The following is a 27,128-nucleotide window of genomic DNA, read 5'->3' as shown; positions in this document are numbered from 1 at the left end:
TGTAGTGAAGTAAAAGTTGTCCAAAATATAAATAGTAAAGTAAAGTACAGATACCCAAAAAAAAACGACTTAAGTAGTACTTTCAAGTATTTTTACTTAAGTACTTTACACCACTGAGCGCATCTACTCACGACCGCTCATGCTGTAAACACAGTCCAGTTCAAAGTGAATGCCACAGATCCATATATGGCAATGGTCAATTTGCATATAGGCCTACTGCAGCTCTGATTGGTTATGGAGCACTGGTCTGTGTAGAGTATGGACTGAGTCATGCGTGTCAATGCAACAGAATCCTACTCTGATGCGTTCTGCCTACAACAAAATCTCTTGCATAGTTAGTTTTGCATACTAAGTCTTGCATAGTTTGTTTTGTTTCGGTAGGTTGCATTGAAAGTGGCTAATATTGCGTTGATTCGATCACAATTCCCACAGTAAAGGTAAATGTTGATAGTGTTAATTAACTAACGGGGAAAACTCTAGAAAATCTTGTACTTCTCTGCACGGGCTGATATTTCTTCTGCTCTGCAGTGCGGCCTGAGCACATACGCATATTAGAGGGAACATTGGCTATGCCCATAGGTCAAGACCCTTACACATTTCTTTGAAAATCCTTATTTAAATTTCAAGATAACCCATTCCGTAGAAACTCTTAAAATAGTACTACACACCTTGGTGAGTTCCTGTGCGTTGGCAAGGTTATCCACTGCGATGGCCAAGAAGACGTTGAGCAGTGTATCTGATCACAGTATGGTCAAGAATGCTTACAGGGGTGGATGAAACTGAAATACATGAACTTCTTTCGAACAGTTCCACACAACATCAGAACCCATGACCCCTACTTTAGGACTATGCTACAACTTTCACAGAAGGAGAAAGATATACAGTGGGGAAAAAAAGTATTTAGTCAGCCACCAATTGTGCAAGTTCTCCCACTTAAAAAGATGAGAGAGGCCTGTAATTTTCATCATATGTACACGTCAACTATGACAGACAAATTGAGATTTTTTTTCCCAGAAAATCACATTGTAGGATTTTTAATGAATTTATTTGCAAATTATGGTGGAAAATAAGTATTTGGTCAACTACAAACAAGCAAGATTTCTGGCTCTCACAGACCTGTAACTTCTTCTTTAAGAGGCTCCTCTGTCCTCCACTCGTTACCTGTATTAATGGCACCTGTTTGAACTTGTTATCAGTATAAAAGACACCTGTCCACAACCTCAAACAGTCACACTCCAAACTCCACTATGGCCAAGACCAAAGAGCTGTCAAAGGACGCCAGAAACAAAATTGTAGACCTGCACCAGGCTGGGAAGACTGAATCTGCAATAGGTAAGCAGCTTGGTTTGAAGAAATCAACTGTGGGAGCAATTATTAGGAAATGGAAGACATACAAGACAACTGATAATCTCCCTCGATCTGGGGCTCCACGCAAGATCTCACCCCGTGGGGTCAAAATGATCACAAGAACGGTGAGCAAAAATCCCAGAACCACACGGGTGGACCTAGTGAATGACCTGCAGAGAGCTGGGACCAAAGTAACAAAGCCTACCATCAGTAACACACTACGCCGCCAGGGACTCAAATCCTGCAGTGCCAGACGTGTCCCCCTGCTTAAGCCAGTACATGTCCAGGCCCGTCTGAAGTTTGCTAGAGTGCATTTGGATGATCCAGAAGAGGATTGGGAGAATGTCATATGGTCAGATGAAACCAAAATATAACTTTTTGGTAAAAACTCAACTCGTCGTGTTTGGAGGACAAAGAATGCTGAGTTGCATCCAAAGAACACCATACCTACTGTGAAGCATGGGGGTGGAAACATCATGCTTTGGGGCTGTTTTTCTGCAAAGGGACCAGGACGACTGATCCGTGTAAAGGAAAGAATGAATGGGGCCATGTATCGTGAGATTTTGAGTGAAAATCTCCTTCCATCAGCAAGGGCATTGAAGATGAAACGTGGCTGGGTCTTTCAGCATGACAATGATCCCAAACACACCGCCCGGGCAACGAAGGAGTGGCTTCGTAAGAAGCATTTCAAAGTCCTGGAGTGGCCTAGCCAGTCTCCAGATCTCAACCCCATAGAAAATCTTTGGAGGGAGTTGAAAGTCCGTGTTGCCCAGTGACAGCCCCAAAACATCACTGCTCTAGAGGAGATCTGCATGGAGGAATGGGCCAAAATACCAGCAACAGTGTGTGAAAACCTTGTGAAGACTTACAGAAAACGTTTGACCTGTGTCATTGCCAACAAAGGGTATATAACAAAGTATTGAGAAACTTTTGTTATTGACCAAATACTTATTTTCCACCATAATTTGCAAATAAATTCATTAAAAATCCTACAATGTGATTTTCTGGATTTTTTTTCCTCATTTTGTCTGTCATAGTTGACGTGTACCTATGATGAAAATTACAGGCCTCTCTCATCTTTTTAAGTGGGAGAACTTGCACAATTGGTGGCTGACTAAATACTTTTTTACCCCACTGTACATGTAAACCTATCTACAATGTGAGAATAATCAGTAGATTGTGGTTAGTAGGAAGTTGAAGAAGGATACAGTTCCCAAACAGGGTGAGCACTATGAAGTATATGGAGGACCACATGCCGTACTGCACTCCTCCTTGGGAGCGTATCCCATTGTACATCACCTCATTCCAGTCCTCACCGGTCAGGATCTAGAGTCACAATTACAAGATCAATAATGAGCAGCCCAATTGAAAATAATACAAAAACGCAAAGTATATCATACAGAATGCTGACACACAAATACCACACACCAATACATAAGAAGACTCAAAATGGCAGGAACCTTGTCTGAAGTGTTAGCCAACGGTATAGTTTGGTTATTTTTGGGCCATAATTTAATCATATCGGTAACAGTGTTCTTTCTCCCTGCAGAGTTAAAAATGTCAGGCCTACTATTAATTGATTTATCTCGTAAAAACCCAGTTTACGGTTTTGATCAAACATTCTTCCATATTTCACTGCTCTGACATTTATGTGTATATGTGTGTGTATGTGTGGGTTGCTAGTAAATGGAAGGGGCGGTGAGCAGAGTTGTTTAATCTTGGCCCTGGGGGGATGTGGGAGATATCCCTGGGTTCTGTGTCATCATGGGGAAGTCAGAGTGAGAGGGAGGGTCTAGAGTGAAGGAGCCAAACCTGGAAAACTGTCATGATGGCAGCTGGAAATGTGTCAAAGTTGGTAGGAGTGTAATCTTCAAAGATGAACCTAGAGGGAGAGAAAGAATGGATAGGCAGATATGACCGGGGAAGAAGAGGAGGAAGAAGAGGTAAGAAGAGGAGGAGGTGGAAGTTGCTATTTTCAGCCAGAAGTGTCATTTCAGAACTATCATCCCATTTCCGATGCAGCACAACAAAACATGGAACAGCTTCAGGCTGCTACTGAATTTATATTTGGAATAATATCCGGTGATATGATCATGGCCAATCCACATCAATAGTCAATGAACAGATCAACTGAAAATACATTCATGGAACCTGAGACCTGTCTATACAAGACATTCTTAATATCCTGATTTTGGAGAACTACTGAATAACTATCCTGAGATCAGTGACACTGTATCTAATAACTGAACCCAAACCCTATGGTTCTGCTCACCTGCCCCCAAAGAGCTGCATGCCCAGCAGGGCGAAGACGACGATGAAGAGGAAGAGGAGGAAGAGCAGACTGATGATGGACTTCATGGAACTCATGAGAGACACCACCAGGTTCCTCAGTGATGCCCAGTACCTGGTCAAGAAAAAGGAGAGTAGGTTGGCACACAAAATAGACAGACCTCAATATCTTCCTTTTGCCATTTTGACTGCCTTTTAGAGTTGTAATACATTGTACTTACAGCAGTAACACCAATACTGACCCTAACCCTAACATTAACCCTAACCTTAACCCTAGAGTGGTAATAGTAATACATTGTACTTACAACAGTAACAATAATGCTGACCCTAACCCTCATTCTGGTTGATGTCCCACTCACTTGGTGATCTTAAAAATCCTCAGGAGTCTCAGTGCCCTCAGGACGCTGATGCCAAAGGACATGCCAGGCCGGAAGAAGCCCCACACCACCTCAAAGATGCTGCCAACTATCACCTGCACAAGAGACACCAAGCAACATTCAAAAACTGTAAGAGAAGTTAAGTTTAGACAAACCTTTATCACTAAGAACACACATTAGTCTGCAATATAGGACAGTATCACATAGTCCCCTGTAGCTCAGTTGGTAGAGCATGGCGCTTACAACGCCAGGGTTGTGGGTTCGTTACCCACGGGGGGCCAGTATGAAAATGTATGCACTAACTGTAAGTCGCTCTGGATAAGAGTGTCTGCTAAATGACTAAAATGTAAAATAACAATAGCACTTAATTGTCCATATTGTTAGAAATGTAATGCCTCTTGATCCACCTGTATAACAATAAGCAAATATTTTGTTGCCACACTTGTAAGTCTTGATTCCACTTAGCTGTGGTAATCAAGGTTCACCATAAACTATCAGGGATTAAATGTAAAGGATGAATGAACTCACTCCGCAGTCAAAGCAGTTGAATGAGGAGTGGAAATAGAGGCGGAAACCCAGGCCGTACATCTTTAAGAACATCTCTGCCAAGAAGAGCCCCAGGAAAACAAATTCTGCATAGTCTGAAGAAATAATAAATCATTATGAATTAAAGGCTGGGCAGATGTTCAGAGTTTTTCTCTGTTCAAACCAAGCTTTTTTTCAGGCTATGTTATAAACTCTGTACTATGGAAGAACCACATCTTAATAGTCTGGAGAGATATTGAAAGTTGTTCAGAATGCATTAAACATGTTCTACTGTAAGTTCTACTGTAAATACAATTCATAGCCTATGCTTAGGTCCAGGAGTTTTTTTCTGAATGTGAATTATTGTTGTAAAATTGGCTATATAAATACAATGTTATTGATTCAATAAATTGATCGATCAACCGTACACAGGAAGGTGGAGAGCCAGTCTGGCTGGTTATGGTGGACGATGGCCACACAGATGGTGTTGAGAAACACCAGGCTGAGGACAGTCCAGTAGAAGGTGTCTGTCTTCACCATGCGCCGCAGGGAGATCCGCAGCATACGCTCCTTACGACGCATGTACGCCACCGGGCCACGCCGCACTGTACGGATCCGCATACGAGGTGCTCCTGTGGGAGGAGGAATGAGAGGAGAGGAGGATAGTTTGAGAAAATAGAAAGAAAGAGAGGGAGGGAGAGAAAGGATATGGAGAGAGAAAAAGGTCAGGGTTGGAGAGGAGAGAGAAAAGGTGTAGAAAATATTAAAGAGGTCAAATAGAGGTCAAACAGATATGGGGAAAGAGATCAGAAGTGGAGAGAAAGACAACAAGAAGCCTTAATATGAGGGTCTCGGTTGTGTGTTCCTCACTCACCTATAGTGGAGATCTCTGCATCCCCAGGACCTCCTCTACGCTTTGCATTTTTACTGGTGGCACGCTTCAGCACTGAATACACACACAACAGAAAATTAGAACAAACAGAGAATGTCTCTAATAGCATAGACAGTCTGTCATGAAACAACAGATGCTTTATGACACAACACATTTCACTAGCCAGCCCTTTCGTGGATGGTCAATGACAAACTAGTTATAAATAAAGATAATGATATGGAAATGGTTGGAAATGGCACATATTCACGCTGACATACTAGCTTTCAGGGCAAACTGACTGAAATCCTCTGAACATGAGAGGAAGGAGGCAGAGACAAATATATTTTGAAAGGTAGATATTAGATAAGGTGTAAATGAAAGTGTCATATGAATCATATTCGTCTTCTGAAAAGGAGTGAGAAACAAAAACAGGCTAAAAACAAGACCTTGTTGACAGATGGTATATCACTACAGGCGCACGCCAAGCCTTTTTCACTTTGCTGTTACCAAGACAATCACAATGTCCACACAGTAAACAAAGCAAATGAACTTCTTGAGGGGTTTTACAGTATATTTTCCTCTGAAAGAGGTTTGACCTTTTCACTGCCATTTTCAATTGTCTACAGCAGCTCTCTGCTAACGGAGGTCAAAGAGAAACAAAATGTTGCCTTTGTTTACACCTGGAGTTGTCGTGTAGTGGATGGAGAGAGGCAGGTCGTGAAAAGGTGAAGTGGTTAATGTATCATCAAAAACATTGTACTGTATTGTAATGGACTGTAAGGATTACTGTAGTAAGGGTAGTGAATGTGGAAGGACATTGATAGGACATTTCGGTGGTGACTCCTCTCAATGTCTTCTGGTTCTTACCATCTAAAGCAGATCTCCCTGACTTCTTGTTCTCCTCAGCCAGCATCACCTCCTCTGTAACATTGGGATGAACATATTTCAAGGTCATCCACACTAAGTGAATTCAAGGTCAATCATAAAGTGCTCCTGAAACAGAAATAGGTCTCTCTCTCTCTTAGCACTCTCGGAAGATTGTGAGCAAATCATAGGGCTAACCTGTTGAAATGTAATATTGAAATGATTGTTTTAGCATTACCAAGGTTAGTATTGGGGCTGAATGTATAGTGTTGCATAGTGTTGATGCTCAGAGAGGGGGAGAAACTCAACATCAGGTAAGAGCTCATCTAGCGCTCGCATGGCAGCCAACGTTTCTCTTTCAGGGCCCTGATAACCCCCTCCAGAGATGGAACACTTATTGATTTCTATGACTAACGCATACATTTCAAACACACACAAGGACGGGCACACACAAACACAGATGTGCACACACACACACACACACACACACACACACACACACACAGATGTGCACACACACATGGATGAGCACATGCACACAAACACGGACGCGCACACACACATGGATGCGCACAGACTCGCATTCACACATACACACTTGAGTCAGTGAGTCAGTCTCACCTTCCTCTCAACCTCAACTTGCGTGGGAGAAAGATACTGTAGATTGCCATTATAGCACTGCAGCTTCACAAAGTCACCCTACATCCACATATTCACCAGGTATCTCCATCAGGGCAGAGCCATTTCAAAAGCAACACAGCAGCTGGCAAAATTAACATTATCTACTTCAACCAAACCATAGCATCCAAATCACCACTTGGATCTTATAATATATAAATGTTTCCATCTTACTTAGTTATCTCTCGGTTAGTGGCGGTTCTAAGGTGACAGTACAGTACCTGCTCGGTCTATCCAGGCTCTGTATCCGTTGAGTTCTCTCTCCACCTGCTGTTGGCGTCTCAGCTTCATGAAGGCTCTCCTGTTCTCCACCCGCTCCCTCTCTTTGGCAAACTCCCTATACATGCAGGACATGGGCCAATCCATTGATACCCCTTCCAAAACCCTCATAAAATCACACACAAACTTGTACATCCGCACACACGCGCACACACACACACTTTTATTTACTCACCCAGAGAGGACTCCCAACACCAGGTTGAGTACGAAGAATGAGCCGATGATGATGAGAGGAATAAAGTAGATCCAATTCCACATAAAGCCCAAGGCATCGTTGGTCTAACACACATAGACGTGTATGTAAATACAAGTACAAGAACAGATACAAGATAGAGAGGCACCTATCAAACCGCCTATGCATTCAGGAATCCTCCACGAATCCACGAACCTTAGAGATACCCAACATTCATGCAAAGCTCCCATTGACATCGATAAATAATTCACTGTATGTGAAACGTTGAATTACAGGATTTGACCCTCAATCAGTGGCGACTCGTCATTCAGTTGTTTTCATTTTTTTTTTTTGGGGGGGGGCTGTTTTGCGTGTTATTTTGGCATTAATATTTGTCACAGTTAGCAAACAATGTAAAAAAATATATAATAATTTGATAGTCCAACTAGTCTCTTTTCCAAGCTTAAAAGGATAAACATTCAACATTGGCCATGCTGGCAATCCAGCATGACTTCTGCCGTGCTTAAAACAGCTGGAAACTCGGAACTGGGAACGAGCTCTGACAGGGAAAATACGTTTTGAACGGTCATCCAACTCAGAATTGCAAGTTGGGAACTCTGGCCTCTTTCTAGAGCTCCGACCTGAAGATCACTGACTTCATGATTCGACCTTGTTTTTTTCAGAGTCCTCAGTTGTCTTGAAAGCACCATAAATCCAGAGAACGACAGACTTTGATGACAAAGTTTGATGACATAATTTGCCCACTAAGGACCGCCGTGCCACCGTCCTGTTCAAGTGAGCACAGCACAACAAGGTGAGTCCAAAAATGTATTGTATGCTGCTGCATAAATTATGCAATATGCCAGGGAGATATGTATACTGTAGCTAAGAAAGTAATACTAAGTGTATGTTGTGTAGTAAGCTGTTAGTAGCCCATATACCTCACCCTAATAATTTGGTCCCTTTTACCCTCATAACTTAGCCTACTGTTCTGACTTGGTGGTGCACATGTAGCCTATAGCCTGTTTTAGAGAAATGTAATCATCGAATATTGTAAGAGCTTTCATTGTCTGTTTATATGTCCCCTTTATTTATCCTATGGTTCTGACTTGGTGTACAGGGAGAATACTGTAAGAACGGCCCATGTTCTGAATTCTGTCGCTGTACATTTCAAAAGTGCTGAACAAATAGTTATTGACTACGTCCGTCCTAGCTCGCTCATTAATGTCTTAATCGAAATTACAGATTGCCTCTTATCCGCTCGTCGTCCCCTTATGCCATAGTTTGTACTTTACATCTCAATTGCCAGTAGAAACCACATTTGTTTAAGCAAGTCAGCCATATCAGCTATGTTTTTTTTTAAAGGCAGTACATTTTTTCGCTGCCAGACAAGGCTCCGCTGATAGCCAGGTGTAGCAGTGGTAAGGTGTTGGGACCGCTGTTGGGACAGCTTTATGTAGGCCCTAACAGTTTGTGGGCACCGTATGTCACCGTTATAGTGCAATGAATGAATTGTTTAGTGTTGTGTTGTGTTGTGTTGTGTAGTGGCTTTGCTGGCATGCATTTCATTTTTTAATATGTTTTTTCCCCACCAAGATTTACATGCTAAAATCGCCACTGCCCTCAATGTGTCTGCACGAAAAAAGTAGCCTTAAAGTAGTTGGAGTGTACGGCACTCACATTGTAGAGTACAGCTGTCCATCCCTCCATGGTGATGCACTGGAAGACAGTGAGCACAGCGAACAGGATGTTGTCAAACTGGGTGATGCCGTCATTGGGGCCGATCCATGACCCAACACAGTCGTACTTCTCCGGACACTTCCTCACTCCGCACGCAAACTCCACCTCGGTCATATCCATCGTCTCATTTTCTAACACAGGACAATGCAGAGGTGGTTAAAGTGTAAGTAGCACGCCCCTTTCTTCACTAAACTAACAACACAGTGTCGCAGTATTCCACCTAACAGAATAGGGAGTCTGACCACCACTGTCCATGGCGCTGAATTTCCAATCACAGCTTTTTCGTTGTTTCAAATCAAATTGTATTGGTCACATGCGCCGAATACACAGGTGTAGACTTTACCGTGAAATGCTTACTTACGAGCCCATTCCCAACAACGCAGTGTTAAAAAGTAAGAAAAATATTTGCACAAAAAATACAAGGAAATAGTAACACAATCAAATAACAATACCAAGGCTATATACAAGAAGTACCGGTACTGAGTCAATGTGCAGGGGTACGAGGTACTTGAGGTAATTGAGGTAATATAGTATCTACATATACAGTACCAGTCAAAGGTTTGGACACACCTACTCATTCAAGGGTTTTTCTTTATTTTCTACTATTTTCTACATTGTAGAATAATAGTGAAGACATCAAAACTATGAAATAACACATATGGAATCATGTACAGTTGTGGTCAAAAGTTTTGAGAATGACACAAGTATTGGTCTTCACAAAGTTCGCTGCTTCAGTGTTATGAAATATTTTTTTCAGATGTTACTATAGTATACTGAAGTATAATTACAAGCATTCCATAAGTGTCAAAGGCTTTTATTGACAATTACATTAAGTTTATGCAAAGAGTCAATATTTGCAGTGTTGACCCTTCTTTTTCAAGACCTCTGCAATCCGCCCTGGCATGCTGTCAATTAACTTCTGGGCCACATCCTGACTGATGGCAGCCCATTCTTGCATAATCAATGCTTGGAGTTTTTCAGAATTTGTGGGTATTTGTTTGTCCACCCGCCTCTTGAGGATTGACCACGTTATCAATGGGATTAAGGTCTGGGGAGTTTCCTGGCCATGGACCTAAAAGTTTGATGTTTTGTTCTCCGAGCCACTTAGTTATCACTTTTGCCTTATGGCAAGGTGCTCCATCATGCTGGAAAAGGCATTGGTCGTCACCAAACTGTTCTTGGATGGTTGGGAGAAGTTGCTCTCGGAGGATGTGTTGATACCATTCTTTATTCATGGCTGTGTTCTTAGGCAAAATTGTGAGTGAGCCCACTCCCTTGGCTGAGAAGCAACCCCACACATGAATGGTCTCAGGATGCTTTACTGTTGGCATGACACAGGACTGATGGTAGTGCTCACCTTGTCTTCTCCGGACAAGGTGCTTTCCGGAAGTCCCAAACAATCAGAAAGGGGATTCATCAGAGAAAATGACTTTACCCCAGTCAGCAGTCCAATCCCTGTACCTTTTCCAGAATATCAGTCTGTCCCTGATGTTTTTCCTGGAGAGAAGTGGCTTCTTTGCTGCCCTTCTTGACACCAGGCCATCCTCCAAAAGTCTTCGCCTCACTGTGAGTGCAGATGCACTCACACCTGCCTGCTGCCATTCCTGAGCAAGCTCTGCACTGGTGGTGCCCCAATCCCGCAGCTGAATCAACTTTAGGAGACGGTCCTGGCGCTTGCTGGACTTTCTTGGGCACCCTGACGCCTTCTTTACAACAATTGAACCTCTCTCCTTGAAGTTCTTGATGATCCGAAAAATTGTTGATTTAGGTGCAATCTTACTAGCAAGTTTTTAATGACTTGGGTGGTTGAAGTCTTTGACAATTTTAAGGGTCTTCCTCTAACACCGCCTGGTATAGAGGTCCTGGATGGCAGGGAGTTTTGAGAATCTGAGGATCCATGGCAAATCTTTTCAGCCTGATTACATTAGCACTGCATCTAACCTTTTCCAAAGTCACCATAGATTGAAATAGGATTTAGGAGTAGCGGATGTCTACAGTCGTGGTCAAAAGTTTTGAGAATTACACAAATATTAATTTTCACAAAGTCTGCTGCCTCAGTTTTTATGATGGCAATTTGCATATACTCCAGAATGCTATGAAGAGTGACCAGATTAATTGCAATTAATTGCAAAGTCCCTCTTTGCCATGAAAATGCATTTCAGCCCTGCCACAAAAGGACCAGCTGACATCATGTCAGTGATTCTCTCGTTAACACAGGTGAGAGTGTTGACGAGAACAAGGCTGGAGATCACTCTGTCATGCTGATTGAGTTAGAATAAAAGACTGGAAGCTTTAAAGGAGGGTGGTGCTTGAAATCATTGTTCTTCCTCTGTTAACCATAGTTACCTGCAAGGAAACACATGCCATCATCATTGATTTGCATAAAAAGGGCTTCACAGGTAAGGATATTGCTAGTAAGATTGCACCTAAATCAACCATTTATCGGATCATCAAGAACTTCAAGGAGAGAGGTTCAATTGTTGTGAAGAAGGCTTCAGGGTGCCCAAGAAAGTCCAGCAAGCGCCAGGACCGTCTCCTAAAGTTGATTCAGCTGCGGGATCGGGGCACCACCAGTGCAGAGCTTGCTCAGGAATGGCAGCAGGCAGGTGTGAGTGCATCTGCACACACAGTGAGACGAAAACCAGGATGGCCTGGTGTCAAGAAGGGCAGCGAGGAAGCCACTTCTCTCCAGGAAAAACATCAGGGACAGACTGATATTCTGCAAAAGGTACAGGGATTGGACTGCTGAGGACTGGGGTAAAGTCATTTTCTCTGATGAATCCCCTTTCTGATTGTTTGGGGCATCCGGAAAAAAGCTTGTACGGAGAAGACAAGGTGAGCACTACCATCAGTCCTGTGTCATGCCAACAGTAAAGCATCCTGAGACCATTCATGTGTGGGGTTGCTTCTCAGCCAAGGGAGTGGGCTCACTCACAATTTTGCCTAAGAACACAGCCATGAATAAAGAATGGTACCAACACATCCTCCGAGAGCAACTTCTCCCAACCATCCAAGAACAGTTTGGTGACAACCAATGCCTTTTCCAGCATGATGGAGCACCTTGCCATAAGGCAAAAGTGATAACTAAGTGGCTCGGAGAACAAAACATTGAAATTTTGGGTCCATGGCCAGGAAACTCCCCAAACCTTAATCCCATTGAGAACTTGTGGGCAATCCTCTAGAGGCGGGTGGACAAACAAATACCCACAAATTCTGAAAAACTCCAAGCATTGATTATGCAAGAATGGGCTGCCATCAGTCAGGATGTGGCCCAGAAGTTAATTGACAGCATGCCAGGGCGGATTGCAGAGGTCTTGAAAAAGAAGGGTCAACACTGCAAATATTGACTCTTTGCATAAACTTAATGTAATTGTCAATAAAAGCCTTTGACACTTATGGAATGCTTGTAATTATACTTCAGTATACCATAGTAACATCTAAAAACACTGAAGCAGCAAACTTTGTGAAGACCAATACTTATGGCATTCTCAAAACTTTTGACCACGACTGTAGAGCGGTGTTCCTCTCAACCTTAATTACAACAGGAGAGCTATGATCCTTTGTCCTTGGAGGACCGCTTAGATTAAAAACTGGCACTTGACAACTGACTGAATCTGTGTCAGCTAACCAACTCAGGGACCAGTCACCAACATCCCAGGGGTCAGTGCTGCTGCATTAATTGACAGTTGAGAAATACACATTGCTGGAGATTGATCATACAGTATATCACTGGGTCAAACCATTTGTTTTCCATGTTAGAGTAAATAAAATACTATTTTTGGCTTGTGTGATTACAGAGTAATCATTGTTGGCTAATTGAAATGTAGCTTGGCAGCTCAGTTGGGCGTACTAACATTAATAATATGTTTGTCCCATGTCATCATCTAACAAAGGAATTGTCCACCCTTTGTGCAAATTAGAAGCCTGTAAGTACAGTAAACAAGTCAGACAAAGCCGTTTGAAACATGACTGTGTAAATAAAAACAAAACAACAATACACTCTTAGAAAAATAGGTGCTATCTAGAACCTAAAATTGTTATTTGGCTGTCCCCATATGAGAACCCTTTGAATAACTCTTTTTGGTTCCAGGTAGAGCCCTTTTGGTTCCAGGTAGAACCATTTTCAGTTCCATGTAGAACCCTTTCCACAGAGGGTTCTACATGCAACCCAAAATAGTTATACCTGTAACCAAAAAGGGTTCTACCTGGAACCAAAAAGGGTTCTCCTGAAAAACCCGTTTGGAACCCTTTTTTCTAAGAGTACTTATTCTTATAGAGTAGGGTTAGATGGGACCGAATGGTCCTCATGAAGCTGACAGGTATAAGAGTAGCATTATATAAAGATGTTCTTAATAACAGTGCATGGGGGAGAGAGAGAGTGAGAGCGAGAGAGAGAGAGTTAAATACAGTTTGTTAAAGTTAAATACAGTATAATAGGGAGAAAATGGAGCACATAGGGTAAGGGGACCTCCTCCAGGGATAGAGGTAGACGTGGGCAAAGAGGTTTTGCTAGAGAGAGAGTGTGAGGGAGTGTGAGGTAGTGTGTGAAATACAGGCAGTGTGGGGGAGTTTGGGGTAGTGTGTGAAATACAGAGAGTGTGGGGTAGTGCAATGGTTCCCCACCTTTTCCGGTTACTATACTGCCAACTGAATTTTGCTCTGCCCAGATTACCCCTGAAGTACCCCTCTCATGTGCATTTTACCAGTAGGCCTATGGTCTAATGAGTCTTCTCAAGTGCCCCCTGTGGATAGGCCAAGTAACCCCAGGGGTCCTAACACCCCAGGTTGGGAACCACTGGGGTAGTGTATGAAATACAGGGAGTGTGAGCGAGAGTGGAGTATGTTCCTACCCAGGATGTCAGCAGTAGGTAGACAGGTGTGGTGTAGCTTCCCGCTGTAGAACTCCAGGCCAATGATGGCGAACATCAGAATGGCGAAGAACAAGAGCAGGCCGATCTGGAGCAGAGGCACCATGGCCTTCATGATGGACTTCAGCACGATCTGCAAGCCTGGTGACACCACATACGTGTATGAATAGTTAATGCCTGATTGCCTCTGAGAATAAGACATTGTAGTAAAGTACAGATTGTGGTATTATGATAATGTAACTGGTTGATATTTCAGCTGGTGATTGATATGCAGTGTACTTACTAGGGATCCCAGAGACCAGTTTGAGAGGCCTCAGGACTCGCACCGCCCTCAGGGTCCGCAGGTCCACGGGGATGTTCATGTGGGCCCCTGCTGTGGCCAGAATTCTGCCGACACATGTTTTCCAATGGAATAAATGGTTAATAAGCAGTGTGGTTTATGAATAAGGGACTTTGGGGGACAGCAGCGTTCTACGTTGAGGAAATCAAATTAACCCACAATTATCATCTGATAACTTATCACATTCAGAGCGATACAATCAGTTTGACAGAACATTGCCATCATTCAGTATGGATCTATAGTTTTGTGTACGAACCAAATACACCTTACAGGCATCTATCCATCTACATAGCTACTGAGTCATTCCACCTCAAAAAGCATAAGAAAGAGGATTTCTCCACCCACCATTTTAGATTGTTCTGAAACCGTTTCTGTAGTTCGAAACAGATAAGATGAGCATTCCTGAAACAATATTTTGTTGAAATTAGTTAGACATGAGGAATCCAATAAAATGGTCAAAAGCCACCCACGGACCCCACAAGCCAATTCCACCCCAACAACCAGTATACAGTATCAGTTTGACAAGTAGTATGGAGCTACTGCTTGGAGTATTGCTTCTCCATACTATGTAATGTATTCCTTGTGAATCTGGTGATGTTTATTTTCATTATTTACCATAAATCAGTGTGGAAGTACCACGTTTTGCCCACTAGATGCCACTGTTCCTGATACTTATATCCATTTTGCTGGTCTCTTGTGTTTATTAAATGGATTACAACATTTTCTTTGCAACTTTGGGTAGAAAACCAATAGCTTTTGTTCATGATGGAAATAAATTGTGCGGTCATCCTCACAATTCAAGCCAGTCCTGAAAGCAATTCAGTTTGTCCTTCTCTTAGGCTTAATTTGTGTCTAGGAAACGGCCCCTCTGTGTGTGGTTTATTCCCTTAAAAAAAAAGACTAGTTAGACCATTCCTGGTGAACAAGCAAACCCTTAGGCTACAGCAGTTCTAATGGTTTCAATGTTATGTTCTCTAGTGGTTTTCAATGGTACAAGTCCCCAACACACACTGTATAGTGTTTTGCAAGGCTAACGGTATTGGGCTGGGTTGGGTTTAATGGTAAATCACACTACATATAGAGATGTTTTCTAATAATTGTATTGTAAAACATACGACTGCCATGCAATGGTTTACATTTGTATTATTTTATTAGGGTCGTCACAACATTTTAATCACTCACCCATTTGTCCATCAAAGTTTTGGGCTTGTAGGAAAAGTTTTCATATAAGAATCTCAGAGAGCTGCCATAGTTGGGTTGAAGCATTAGGTTGCTAAGAGAAGGACAATCTGAATTGCTTTCATAGAGGACTGGCTTGACCACACAATTGACCACACAATGTATTTTCGTCATGAGCAAAAGCTATTGGTTTTCTGCTCAAAGTTGCAAAGAAAATATTGTGATCCATTTAATAAACACAAAAAGGGTGTGGTGGCAGTAGCAGGAACAGCGGCACCTAGTGGGCAAAACCTGGTACTTTCACACGAATTTATGGTAAACATTATTTACCATAAATTAGTGTGAAAGTACTAGGTTTTGCCCACTAGGTGCCGCTGTTCCTGCTACTGCCACCACACCCTTTTGACCACGACTAATTTCTCTAAATGGGTGGGGGGGGGGGGGGGGAGAGACCATCACCAGAGTCACAGGAAATACATTACAAAGGATGAAAAAGCATACTCCAAACCACATCTTTATACTACTTGTCAAACATAGGGAACTGATACTGTACACTGGTTGTTGGGGTGGGATTGGCGTGGGTTGTGTAGGGGGGTGCCGTGGGTGGCTTTTGAAATTGTATTGGATTCCTCATGTCTTACTCATTGTTAAGAAGAATTATGGTCCAAATCGGATGTTAGCTACTATATTTATTGAAGATTATATGAATCCTATAAATTAAAATAGCCAATTTGGGTGCAGTCAATTAGATTAATTTCTCAGAGATAAAATTCTATTTCACCAAAATAATGTTTTAGGAATACTAATCTTATCTGTTTCTAACTACAGAAATGAGTTAAGAACAATCTGAGATGGTGGGTGTCATGGCTTGCTGAAATGACATTGAACGACCCTATTCACATCCCTCAACAACCCACGCACGTATTGACATCCCTCCACCCACGCACACAAACATTGAAAACATTTACAGCAACCAACAGGAAGTAAAGAAAGGCAAATCAGTCTCTGTATTAACTGTACTTCCTGTACATTGTGCTGAACGCTGCATTGCTGACGCCATACATGTATGACTTTGAACAGGCATTCATTCTATTCTACGTATAGATTAATCAATTCACTTCTGATAGTAAGTGCTGCGGATTGTGGGGGAGGGTGTGTTTGAGGAGGGTGGGCAGAAAGCACATGGCAGAAACTCAAGTGTGAGCCCACACAATAGAGAGAGGGATGGAGAGAGAGAGAGAGAGAAGGAGAGAGAGAGAGAAGGCGAGAGAGAGAGAGAGAGAGAGAGAGAGAGAGAGAGAGAGAGAGAGAGAGCAGAGAGAGAGAGAGAGCGAGAGAGAGAGAGAGAGAGAGAGAGAGAGAGAGAGAGAGAGCAGAGAGAGAGCGTGGAGAGGTGTGGGAGTCTACAGCCATCAAACACATTGAACAAAAGCTGCTCCTTCATGGCTGATTTTGGAAGATAATTTATTCTGACCACAGAACACTAGTTTCATGCTACTGAATCCCTTCTGTCCAAACAAATCACCAGAACAACAATAATAATACAATCAATGCAAGGGAAAACCTTTAAAAAATGTTTTCTCCAAGTGTTGTTTTCTTTTTACCACAAATGAGAGACTGGTTTGGTTTGCTCTCAGAGCCACAAGACCAATAGCCTGGTCCCAGATCTGTTTGTGCTCTTGCCAACTCAATGACATTGCTGTCATTGTTAAGCCAAACACGATAATGAGTGCCAGTTGACATGATAGCACAAACAGACTGGCACTCAGGCTACTCAGACCAACTGTCACATCTACACAGTCTAAATCCACCATGACCTGAACTGGAGAAATACATTAGCTATTAGAGTGAATGTTCAGTACAATCTGAGAATAAAGGGTTCCCAAAGGGTTGTTCGGCTGTCCCCATAGGATAACCCTTTTTGGTTACATTAGTGTTCTACATGGAACCCAAAAGGGTTCTACCTGGAACCAAAAAGGGTTCTTCAAAGGGTTATCCTATGGGGACAGCCAAAGAACCCTTTAAGGTTCTAGATAGCACCTTTTTTTCTAAGAATGTAGATGTTAATGTAATGTACAGATATGAATAGCTGAGCCAGATTTCTGGAATTGATTTATGCTGTTTCCGTGTTGGTTTGTCGTCGTTCGTTCACGTTACACTGAGTGGTTGCGCTGCCTTCCCAGTCGCCTCATAGTGTAACACTGTATTGTACTGAAACTGACTTTTAAGTGCTTGAATTCATTACATGAACAGAATGTGGCCTGCCGGTCTCTCCCACACACCTCCACCTACACAGAGAACAACCACTGAACACTGGGAGGGAAATATAAGAAAAAAGGAGAGAGAAACTCTATTTGAACATCACGTTGCTGCCATTTTAAGAAGACTGCTTACAGCGAATGACAAGACAAACAGAGGAGTCCTGTGTGTACGCCTATAGATGACTGTACTAGTCTTAAGTGCATTATCTTCCATTTAACTTCATAAACATAATGTTTTATAAAACGTTCCGCATGCTTCCATTGGGATTAGAAAAGTAGGCGGCTTAATCCATTATTAGTCACAGAATAAATAGCTGGGTCTGTGTTTTCACAACGACTACCCACATGGGACTAGAAACAATTGTTTATACAGTTCAATTAGCAAAACACGATTGGAAATGAGACCCCTACACACACTCTCTTTTTAAACTCAAGGTTACCACCCATGGTGAGTACAAGTACTTCTAATGCAATATAACATATCAATTCATTTCTTGAGTTCACTATCAAGGGCACAATGGGATTATGTGACTGAATGATGCACGATTGATTGGTTGAGTGATTATTTGGTTAATGGATTAATTTGTTGAGTGATTAATTTGTTAATTGATTAATTGATTGGTTTAGGGGATAACTGCTGTATAAAAGAGCCATTGCTGTATACAGACTGAGAAGGAAAACAAAGGGGAATAAAGAGGTGGACTGAATATATGCTGAGGAGCAGGGTCTGTGTTCTGTATACAGTATAGCTGTGTGTGAGTTGTGAGGCAATACTGAGTACAGGTCATCCACTCCCACACACACACACATGCAAGCACGCACACACACACACACACACACACACACCACACACACACGCGCGCGCGCGCACACACACACACACACACACACACACACACACACACACACACACACACACACACACACACACACACACACACACACACACACACACACACACACACACACACACAGCATGGAGTAGCTGTCTCTGTGCTAGATGGCTATTGAATCATTCAGAACACCCACCCAAATCTATTATGCATTACAGCTAAGTGTCACACACACTCTCCAACAGGGACAGCAGAGAGGGGCACAAGGGGCGGGGTGCGAAGGGTGGAGGATCGGGCTGGCGGGTGAGGGGAGCAGGGAGCAGGAACGATGAGTTGGTCTGACACATACAGTAGAGAGAGAGGGGCGAGGAGCGGGGATGATGAATTGGTCTGTAGTCTGTCATTTCAGGCTGTCACATACAGTAGATAGAGGGATGAGTAGTACAATGGGATGCAGTGTGGCATAGAGGGTTGAGACACAGCGGGACATGTGACTGAATGACGCATGATTGATTGATTGATTGATTGATTGGTGAGTAGTACATTGATTGGTGAGTAGTACAATGGGATGCAGTGTGGCAAAGAGGGTAGAGACGTGGAGAGACATGGACTAGAGACTAAAGGGTTGCATGTTCAAATCCAAGCAACAAGAAACTCCTAAACATACATAGTACTGTATAAGTGCATAATATACTGTAGCTATCCAGTTCTACTAATGCATAATTGGGGTACCGACATATGCAATACAATTCACCTGGCATACAAGTCTACGCTAATCAATGACATCTAATCCACCTGTACCAAACTTGTTGCCGGGGGAGCTACTGTAATTGACCACGTTCAGAATCGCTGCAAATCTGGGGTTTTCTACACACGCTCCCCATCAAAAAATTAAGAATTCTTAATTGAGCTCTGAGTCCCTGTAGATTAGGTTCCAACAATTTCATTAATTTCAGACGGAATGAAAGCCGCCAGCTACTGGCCCACTGGCCTTGTTTCATTTCCCAGTCGGCCGCAGCCGTGACACGTTCCTTTTATGTCTGACTTACTTCCTAGATGGGAGGGGAGAGGAGAGGAGAGGAGAGGAGAGGAGAGGAGAGGAGAGGAGAGGAGAGGAGAGGAGAGGAGAGGAGAGGAGAGGAGAGGAGAGGAGAGGAGAGGAGAGGAGAGGAGAGGAGAGGAGAGGAGAGGAGAGGAGAGGAGAGGAGGGGAGGGGAGGAGAGGGGAGGGGAGGGGAGGGGGAACATGCCTTCCACCAGAAAGTATGTCAGATAAGTGCAGTAAGGTCTTTTGGAACTTTTGGAGAAAGATTTTGGGGAAGATTTTTATGAATAGTATTAATTTTGTATGACAATTGAGTACTTTTTCCACCACTGTACTTAAGTATGTTTAAAACAAAGATACTTTTAGACTTTTACTCAAGAAGTATTTTACTGGGTAACTTTCACATTTTAGTAATTTAGCAGACGATCTAATCCAGAGCGATTTATAGGAGCAATTAGGGTTAAGTGCCTTGCTCAAGGGCACATCGACAGATTATTCACTTAGTCAGCTCAGGGGCTCGAACCACCAACCTTTCGGTTACTGGCTCAACACTCTTAACCGCTCGGGTACCTGAGTCATTTTCTATTAAGGTATCTTTAATTTTACTCAAGTATGACAATTAAGTATTTTTTCCACCACTGTTATCGCTCACAGTAATATACAGTGCACAGCATGCAATATACTGAGCACGAGTAGCAATGAGTAGCAGGAAAAAACATGACACATCTCTCATTTGAAATAGTGACACTTGTCAGGGGATGAAGCATCGAACTGAAACAGCTCTGATTCACCCAGGTCCTGACCTGACCTAGAGGCCTCCACAGGCATAGTGCATTAACAACTCTCTCTCTCTCTCTCTCTCTCTCTCTCTCTCTCTCTGTCTCTCTCTCTCTCTCTCTCTCTCTCTCTCTCTCTCTCTCTCTCTCTCTCTCTCTCTCTCTCTCTCTCTTCTCTCTCTCTCACACACACACACTACACATACAGTACACATACTGTACACTTTTTGACCACCCAGCAGGAGACTGTTCTACTTGATAATAGAGTGCTGGCTCTGTAGTCGAGAGCCATTATCCACCTCTCTTTTCAACATTAACTAGATGACTGCTCATGACACAATAAGAGAACAGCATGGATGTTTTCTCTTTTACTCATTACTGGCTCAGACAAAAGGACACACTATACAAACGCCTCTATAAACTACAGTATATGACCGCGCCAGACAGTTTGTCTGTCCTCATAATACTTGAATCCAGAGGCTGTACGGACATGGAGTGGTCTCTCTGACCTTCCGTGACCCCCCCACTGATTATTATGGTTGAGTAACCAAAATGTTTGTCTCTGTAGCTTTTCTGCAGATTGCACTTTTTGGGTATTGTGTCCTAGAGAAAACATTTATAATATATATTTTACACCTAGAGGCTCTGTTTTAGATTCTTCCATATTTTTTAGACAGTATCTACTAAATGGTGATAGAACAGCTGTTGAGTTTGGCTCTGTTCTAAACGGTGTGTTAACGTGATGCAGGTCCTTTTATGTAAGTGCATTCAGCGAGAGAAAGTGAAGAGAGAGAGAGAGAGAGAGATGTGGGCGTTGGGGTGAGCTGTGATGTCAACATGCCGACAGCTATCTTCCCTGAATACTGTATGCTGTATGCTGCTTCCCTCCATACAACAGAACACACCCAATATGGATGCCAATAATGTTGACTTAGAGCATTATGAATAAGTAAAGTGTTAGATAAACATAAAGCATAAATTAACCCAAGCTCTCTCTCTCTCTGTCTCTCTCTCTCTCTCTCTCTCTCTCTCTCTCTCTCTCTCTCTCTCTCTCTATGCTCTCTCTCTCTCTCTCTCTCTCTCTCTCTCTCTCTATGCTCTCTCTCTCTCTCTATGCTCTCTCTCTCTCTCTCTCTCCCTCGCTCTCTCTCTCTCTCTCTCTCTATCTCTCTCTCTCTCTCGCTCTCTTTCTGACTACATTTACATGTAATTCACAGAGGCCCTGGGGGGCAAAACTAAACAGGTTTTCGACACGACAGCCAATCCACTTATCCACCCACCTATCTGCTGGCTGCATAGCCACACTGTGCAGGGGAATCACACACTTCACCTTGTTATGCATAAGCACACATGAGTGAACACACATTTTCATTTTGTAATAATGAACAGCTATCTAACCAATCATTAATAGTAACTGCCTAACTGCAGAAGACAAGATCCATATGGATCTGTTTGCATTGTCCACAAGGAAAAACCACTGTGGACACATAGCCACAGGTTTGGAGGTCACGGAGAGGAGACGTAAGAGGCCCATGCTGTCCCTCACCAGCTGAGCTCCAAGAAAATGTTCTGACTAAGGCCTTGAAGCCAAAACATTGGCACAAAATAAACAAGTGATATTTGTCAATCGTAAGTGTGCCAGAGCTTCTAGTCCAAATGTCCCACACAAATGCATAGCAATCCATATTTCACTAGTTGTAACTCACCCGCTGACCACCACGATGAAGTCCATGATATTCCATCCGTTCCTCAGGTAGGAGCCTTTATGGAACACAAAGCCCAGGGCCACCAGCTTGATGCCAAACTCAAAACAGAAGATCCCGATGAAGTAAGGCTCAGTACACTCCTGTAGGGGGAAGATACAGTATGGATGCATTAGAACATCAGAGGGACACAAACCATATAGTACATTTACACAGGTATGTTTGTGAGGGTATGCATGCATGAGAATGTGCAGTTTAATGCCGCGTTCAAGTGCTAGTCTGAACTAGGAAACTCTGACATTTCCGACTTGCTAACTCGTAAAAATATGATCCCGAGTTTCCCACTTGGGAAGTATCAGAATCCACAAATCGGAAGCTCTACGCAAATTCATTATTATTTTTTTTATCGCTTTTGTACTATTTTCACAAGTATGTGGTAAAATTTCACACAACTCTTAGTACAAAACTCAAAACAGATAATCAAAAAAGGCAGTTCTTTCAAAACTTTAAGCACATTTTCAATTGACTATGTACAACACACAAAATCACACAGTAACTTTTTCACCAAACCTAATCAGTGTTTCATCTAGAAATACCTTTCATATAAAGTAATTGCCGTTCACAATGCAATGCTTACAATACTTTTCATATGATTCTCTTCTCATTTATTTAAATACATTTGACCATCACTTAATCCAACTGTGCTTAATGGTTAATAATTTAACCGTTTGGTAAACCTATAGATTTTAAACTGGTTTGTCTACTATATATGGAATTTGAGAACTACAGAAATAATATGTGTGTTTGTAAAGTATAAACATCTAAATTACATGTATGATACATGCTAACCATACATAATGACTACTCATTATTGCTATTTGATTTCCCATAGTAGTAACCACAATTGGTCACCATATAAAATGGTGTGTGAACATGGAGCAGGATAGACAGCAAGAGAGAGGAAGAAATCAAAGAGTTTTTGGACAAGAGGCCCATCAGAGAGGTCAAACTAGGTGGGCATGGTCCCCGTCAAAGAGGTAAACTAGGTGGGCATGGACCCCGTCAAAGAGGGTGGGCATGGTCCCCGTCAAAGAGGTGGACATCAGAGAGAGGGAGGCAGACGGCAGGGAACTGTCAATTCGATCAAGAGAACATTTTGCCAAGAAAACTGGTAAGTCTGCAGGATATGCACTATGCTTTACCATTACATTTACAGTACATTACATGTAGTAATGCATGTAAATTCACAAAACATGTTAGTAGTCTTACAGTATGATCTATTGACAGTATACTCTGTTCTACCCTCAGAATTGACAGAAGACCCCATGGTGGTGGCCATGGCTGTGTGCTGACCGACCAGCAGGAGTGGGCAGTGGTGGAAATGGTGTGGGCCAGGAATGACATACTGCTGTCTGAAATAAAGCAGGCCATGGAGGAAAACGATGACACCTTTGCCAATGTGGCATCCATCAGCCTACTAACAATCGCCCGCCTTTTGAAGAGGCACCAGGTATCTATGAAACACATTTACCTGGTGCCTTTTGAGAGAAACATTGACCGGGTGAAACAACTGTGGGCCGAGTATGTTCAGGTACAGCACAGTTACTATTTAATGCACATGCTACTTCACAATACCATATTGGAATTATACTGTAAAAATAAGTAACCAAAATAGATTTTTAGAGGGTGATGGTGCTTGATGCTGCTGTGAACCATCACAAGTATATATTTTTTGATGAAGCGGGCTTCAACCTGGCCAAAACTCGGCCAACGGGCGACCGTCCAAGTACCTGGACAAAGTGGGGGAAACATCTCCATGTGCGCAGCTATCTCTGAAGATGGTGAGGTAGGACGTAGGCCTTTACTTGGATCCTACAACGCTGCACACCTCATTGTGATTCTCAACAAAATTGAGCATGCAGAGGTGGTCCAGGCATGGTTTTGGGCCCATCCCTGATTCGTGACCCTATACCTGCCCCATACTCTCCTTTCCTCAACCCTATTGAGGATTATTTTTCAGCATGGAGGTGGAAGGTGTACGATTGCCATCACCATGAGCGTGCCACCCTCCTTCTGGCCATGGATGAGGCATGCGACAACATCAATACAACACATACTTGTGAAAATACCAAAACCATTAAGAAAAACTGTAAGTTAGGTTCCGAGTTTCTGATAGCACGTGAACGCAGCATATCACAGCCAACATAAAAAAATAAAAAAATAAAAAATAAAACAGAAACCATAGGTCCGAATGGCAATTAGACTTGTTAACCTGGAAATGGGCAGCTAGGCATATTGTTTACTGTAAAGTAACATACATTTACATTTTAGTCATTTAGCAGACGCTCTTATCCAGAGCCACTTACAGTTAGCGCATACATTATTTTATCGAACCCACAACCCTGGCAACATGCATCCCAAATGGCACCCTATTCCCTAATTATAGTGCACTACTTTACTTTTTAGTTATGAGATGAAAGGTTCTTTGAGTGAATTAAATCGTTCACGTTACATTTTACCACTTTAGACTGTACAAAACATATTGTTTTCACTTCCTGCCTCAAGACATTATGGTACTTGCAGTTTTCAACCAATACAACAGAAAGATTAAAATAGTTCTGTCACATGTATTGCAATAAAATACAATGACCTCACTTGTAAACTGTAATCCATATCTGCAAATAATTATGTCTGGCTATGAAATAAACTGTAAACTCTGCAACCCATTTAAGTTACAACACTATATAGTGAATATGGTGCCATTTGAGATGTAGCCTAAATGCCTAATATTAACCGATCAAGGCCTGTAGTCTCACCAGTCTTTTGGCCATGGGGGTCTTGTCCTCCCCAGGAAGATGTTGTTCCAGGGCCAGGACGATGCAGTTGGCCGTGATAGTCGCCAGGATCACCCACTCAAACGGTGTAAGGGCCACAAGGTTAAGGAAAGGGCTTTTTTACATTACCATATACAGTTCAAGACAATCATGTGACAAACCGATGATAATGACAATGCTGATTACATTGGTGTTGGGGGGGGGAGCATATCATTACAATGGAAACTATTATATATACACTGAGTTTACAAAACATTAAGAACACCTGCTCTTTCCATGACATAGACTGACCAGGTGAATCCAGGTGAAAGCTATGATCCCTTATTGATGTCACTTGTTAAATCCACTTCAATCAATGTAGATGAACTGGAGGAGACAGGTTAAAGACAATTGAGACATGGATTGTGTATATGTGCCATTCAGAAAGTGAATGGGCAAGACAAAAAATTTAAGTGCCTTTGAACGGGGTATGGTAGTAGGTGCCAGGTACACTGGTTTGTGTCAAGAACTGCACCGCTGCTGGGTTTTTCACGCTCAACAGTTTCCCATGTGTATCAAGAATGGTCCACCACCCAAAGGACATCCAGCCAACTTGACACAACTGTGGGAAGCATTGGAGTCAACATGGGCCAGCATCCCCGTGGAACACTTTCAACACCTTGTAGAGTCCATGCCCCAACGAATTGAGGCTGTTCTGAGGGGGGGTTGCAACTCAATATTAGGAAGGTGTTCCTAATGTTTGGTATACTCAGGTAATACAGAATGGCTGTGGATGTCGGTAGTTACAGTAAAATTAGAATTGTATGGATGGATTATCAGATGACAGATGGATGGACGACGGAATGGTTCAAATAGAGACTGGCATCGAAGCAGTCAGAGCTAATGTAGTATCCATGGCAACATCCTTTTACCGTAACATTTCTCTGAGTGTGCTCAAAAGTCCCTTTGGCCTGAGAGCCTCTTTCCCACAGAGCAACACTTCGAGGGACCTGTGTATGTAAACTGTGATACCCACAGCTTTGCTGCTGCATCACTCTGTTAATGTGTGTGTGTGTGTGTGTGTGTGTTTGTGTGTGTGTGTGTGTGTGTGTGTGTGTGTGTGTGTGTGTGTGTGTGTGTGTGTGTGTGTGTGTGTGTGTGTGTGTGTGTGTGTGTGTGTGTGTGTGTGTGTGTGTGTGTGTGTGTGTGTGTGTGTGTGTGCAGCCGTACATGTGTGCATGAGAGACTGTGTTTGTCTTGGCTATCGTAAGAGGCGCCACATGACACACTTTCTCCTTCATTATTCATTTCTAGCCTTGAGTGAAAATGGTGTCATTAACTGACTGAGGAGGGCTGTGGCGGGGGCCTCTGGGAGCTACTGTGGCGGGGGCCTCTGGGAGCTACTGTGAATCACATTGATGAGTCTGCGTCATGTCAGCACGACTCAAACTAGTTAAAAATAGCCAATCTAAATAACAAAATAATACTCCTCAACAAAATAATACTTCTAAAAATAATAATACTCCTCAACAAAATAATACTCCTCAACAAAATAGTACTCCTCAACAAAATAATACTTCTCAACAAAATAATACTTCTCAACAAAATAATACTCCTCAACAAAATAATACTCTCCAGAGACATGACTCCCATTAGTCACTCACAGCCACTTGAATTAATATTCACCACCAACAACTAGACCTGGTTTTAAAAAGTATTGTTTTCATTCAAATACGTTTGATTGAACGTGCCTTGAAGTACCAGGTGGGCGGAACTTGCACTTTTGGGACTTTTCTATTAGTTCCATTGCCTCACACAAGCTCAATCAAGTGCAGAAAACGAAATACTATCTGTTCCTGAACAATGACAGTCTCACACTCACACTCAGCATGACTCCTTTTCAAAATAAAGGTGAAATAAAAAAAGATTTAGAAAATACCTCCAACCATCTGTGTTCAGTTTGCCTTGACCACTCTGGTTGCACACCCACACAACAACTGGGATGGTGGTTAAATAACAGCAAGCAGTAGAGTGGCACAATGTATGAGTATGATGATACATCTCAAAAGAGCAGTGTATTGCACTATGGAATCAATGCATTATCTGTAAAGCACAATAACGTATTAGTGTAAGCATTATACTATAAGTATTAGCATGACAAAACTCAGC

General features: G+C 42.5%; 1 protein-coding gene across 1 annotated transcript in view; it reads right to left on the bottom strand.

The window, feature by feature from the left end:
• The window catches only part of LOC311098921 (voltage-dependent R-type calcium channel subunit alpha-1E-like), a gene marked incomplete at its 3' end in the record, with an annotated part of 60,858 nt that overhangs the window by 25,248 nt on the left and 8,482 nt on the right, over positions 1-27,128 (bottom strand). The window contains exons 3-18 of the mRNA XM_084139468.1: positions 24,963-25,068; positions 22,150-22,289; positions 14,294-14,397; positions 13,993-14,151; positions 9,083-9,273; positions 7,406-7,509; positions 7,173-7,288; positions 6,277-6,330; positions 5,413-5,484; positions 4,967-5,170; positions 4,542-4,654; positions 3,996-4,108; positions 3,620-3,751; positions 3,160-3,229; positions 2,556-2,673; positions 669-736 (exon numbers count right to left, since the gene is read on the bottom strand). Coding sequence (XP_083995594.1) covers positions 669-736; positions 2,556-2,673; positions 3,160-3,229; positions 3,620-3,751; positions 3,996-4,108; positions 4,542-4,654; positions 4,967-5,170; positions 5,413-5,484; positions 6,277-6,330; positions 7,173-7,288; positions 7,406-7,509; positions 9,083-9,273; positions 13,993-14,151; positions 14,294-14,397; positions 22,150-22,289; positions 24,963-25,068 — 1,864 coding nt within the window. The remainder of the gene's footprint in view (positions 1-668; positions 737-2,555; positions 2,674-3,159; positions 3,230-3,619; positions 3,752-3,995; positions 4,109-4,541; positions 4,655-4,966; positions 5,171-5,412; positions 5,485-6,276; positions 6,331-7,172; positions 7,289-7,405; positions 7,510-9,082; positions 9,274-13,992; positions 14,152-14,293; positions 14,398-22,149; positions 22,290-24,962; positions 25,069-27,128) is intronic.

The sequence above is a fragment of the Coregonus lavaretus genome (genome assembly GCF_964263955.1).
Source record: "Coregonus lavaretus genome assembly, chromosome: 23".
In the NCBI taxonomy this organism is placed as follows: domain Eukaryota; kingdom Metazoa; phylum Chordata; class Actinopteri; order Salmoniformes; family Salmonidae; genus Coregonus; species Coregonus lavaretus.
The sequence above is the reverse complement of the archived record's forward strand: the minus strand, read 5'-3'. Positions and strand labels throughout refer to the sequence as shown.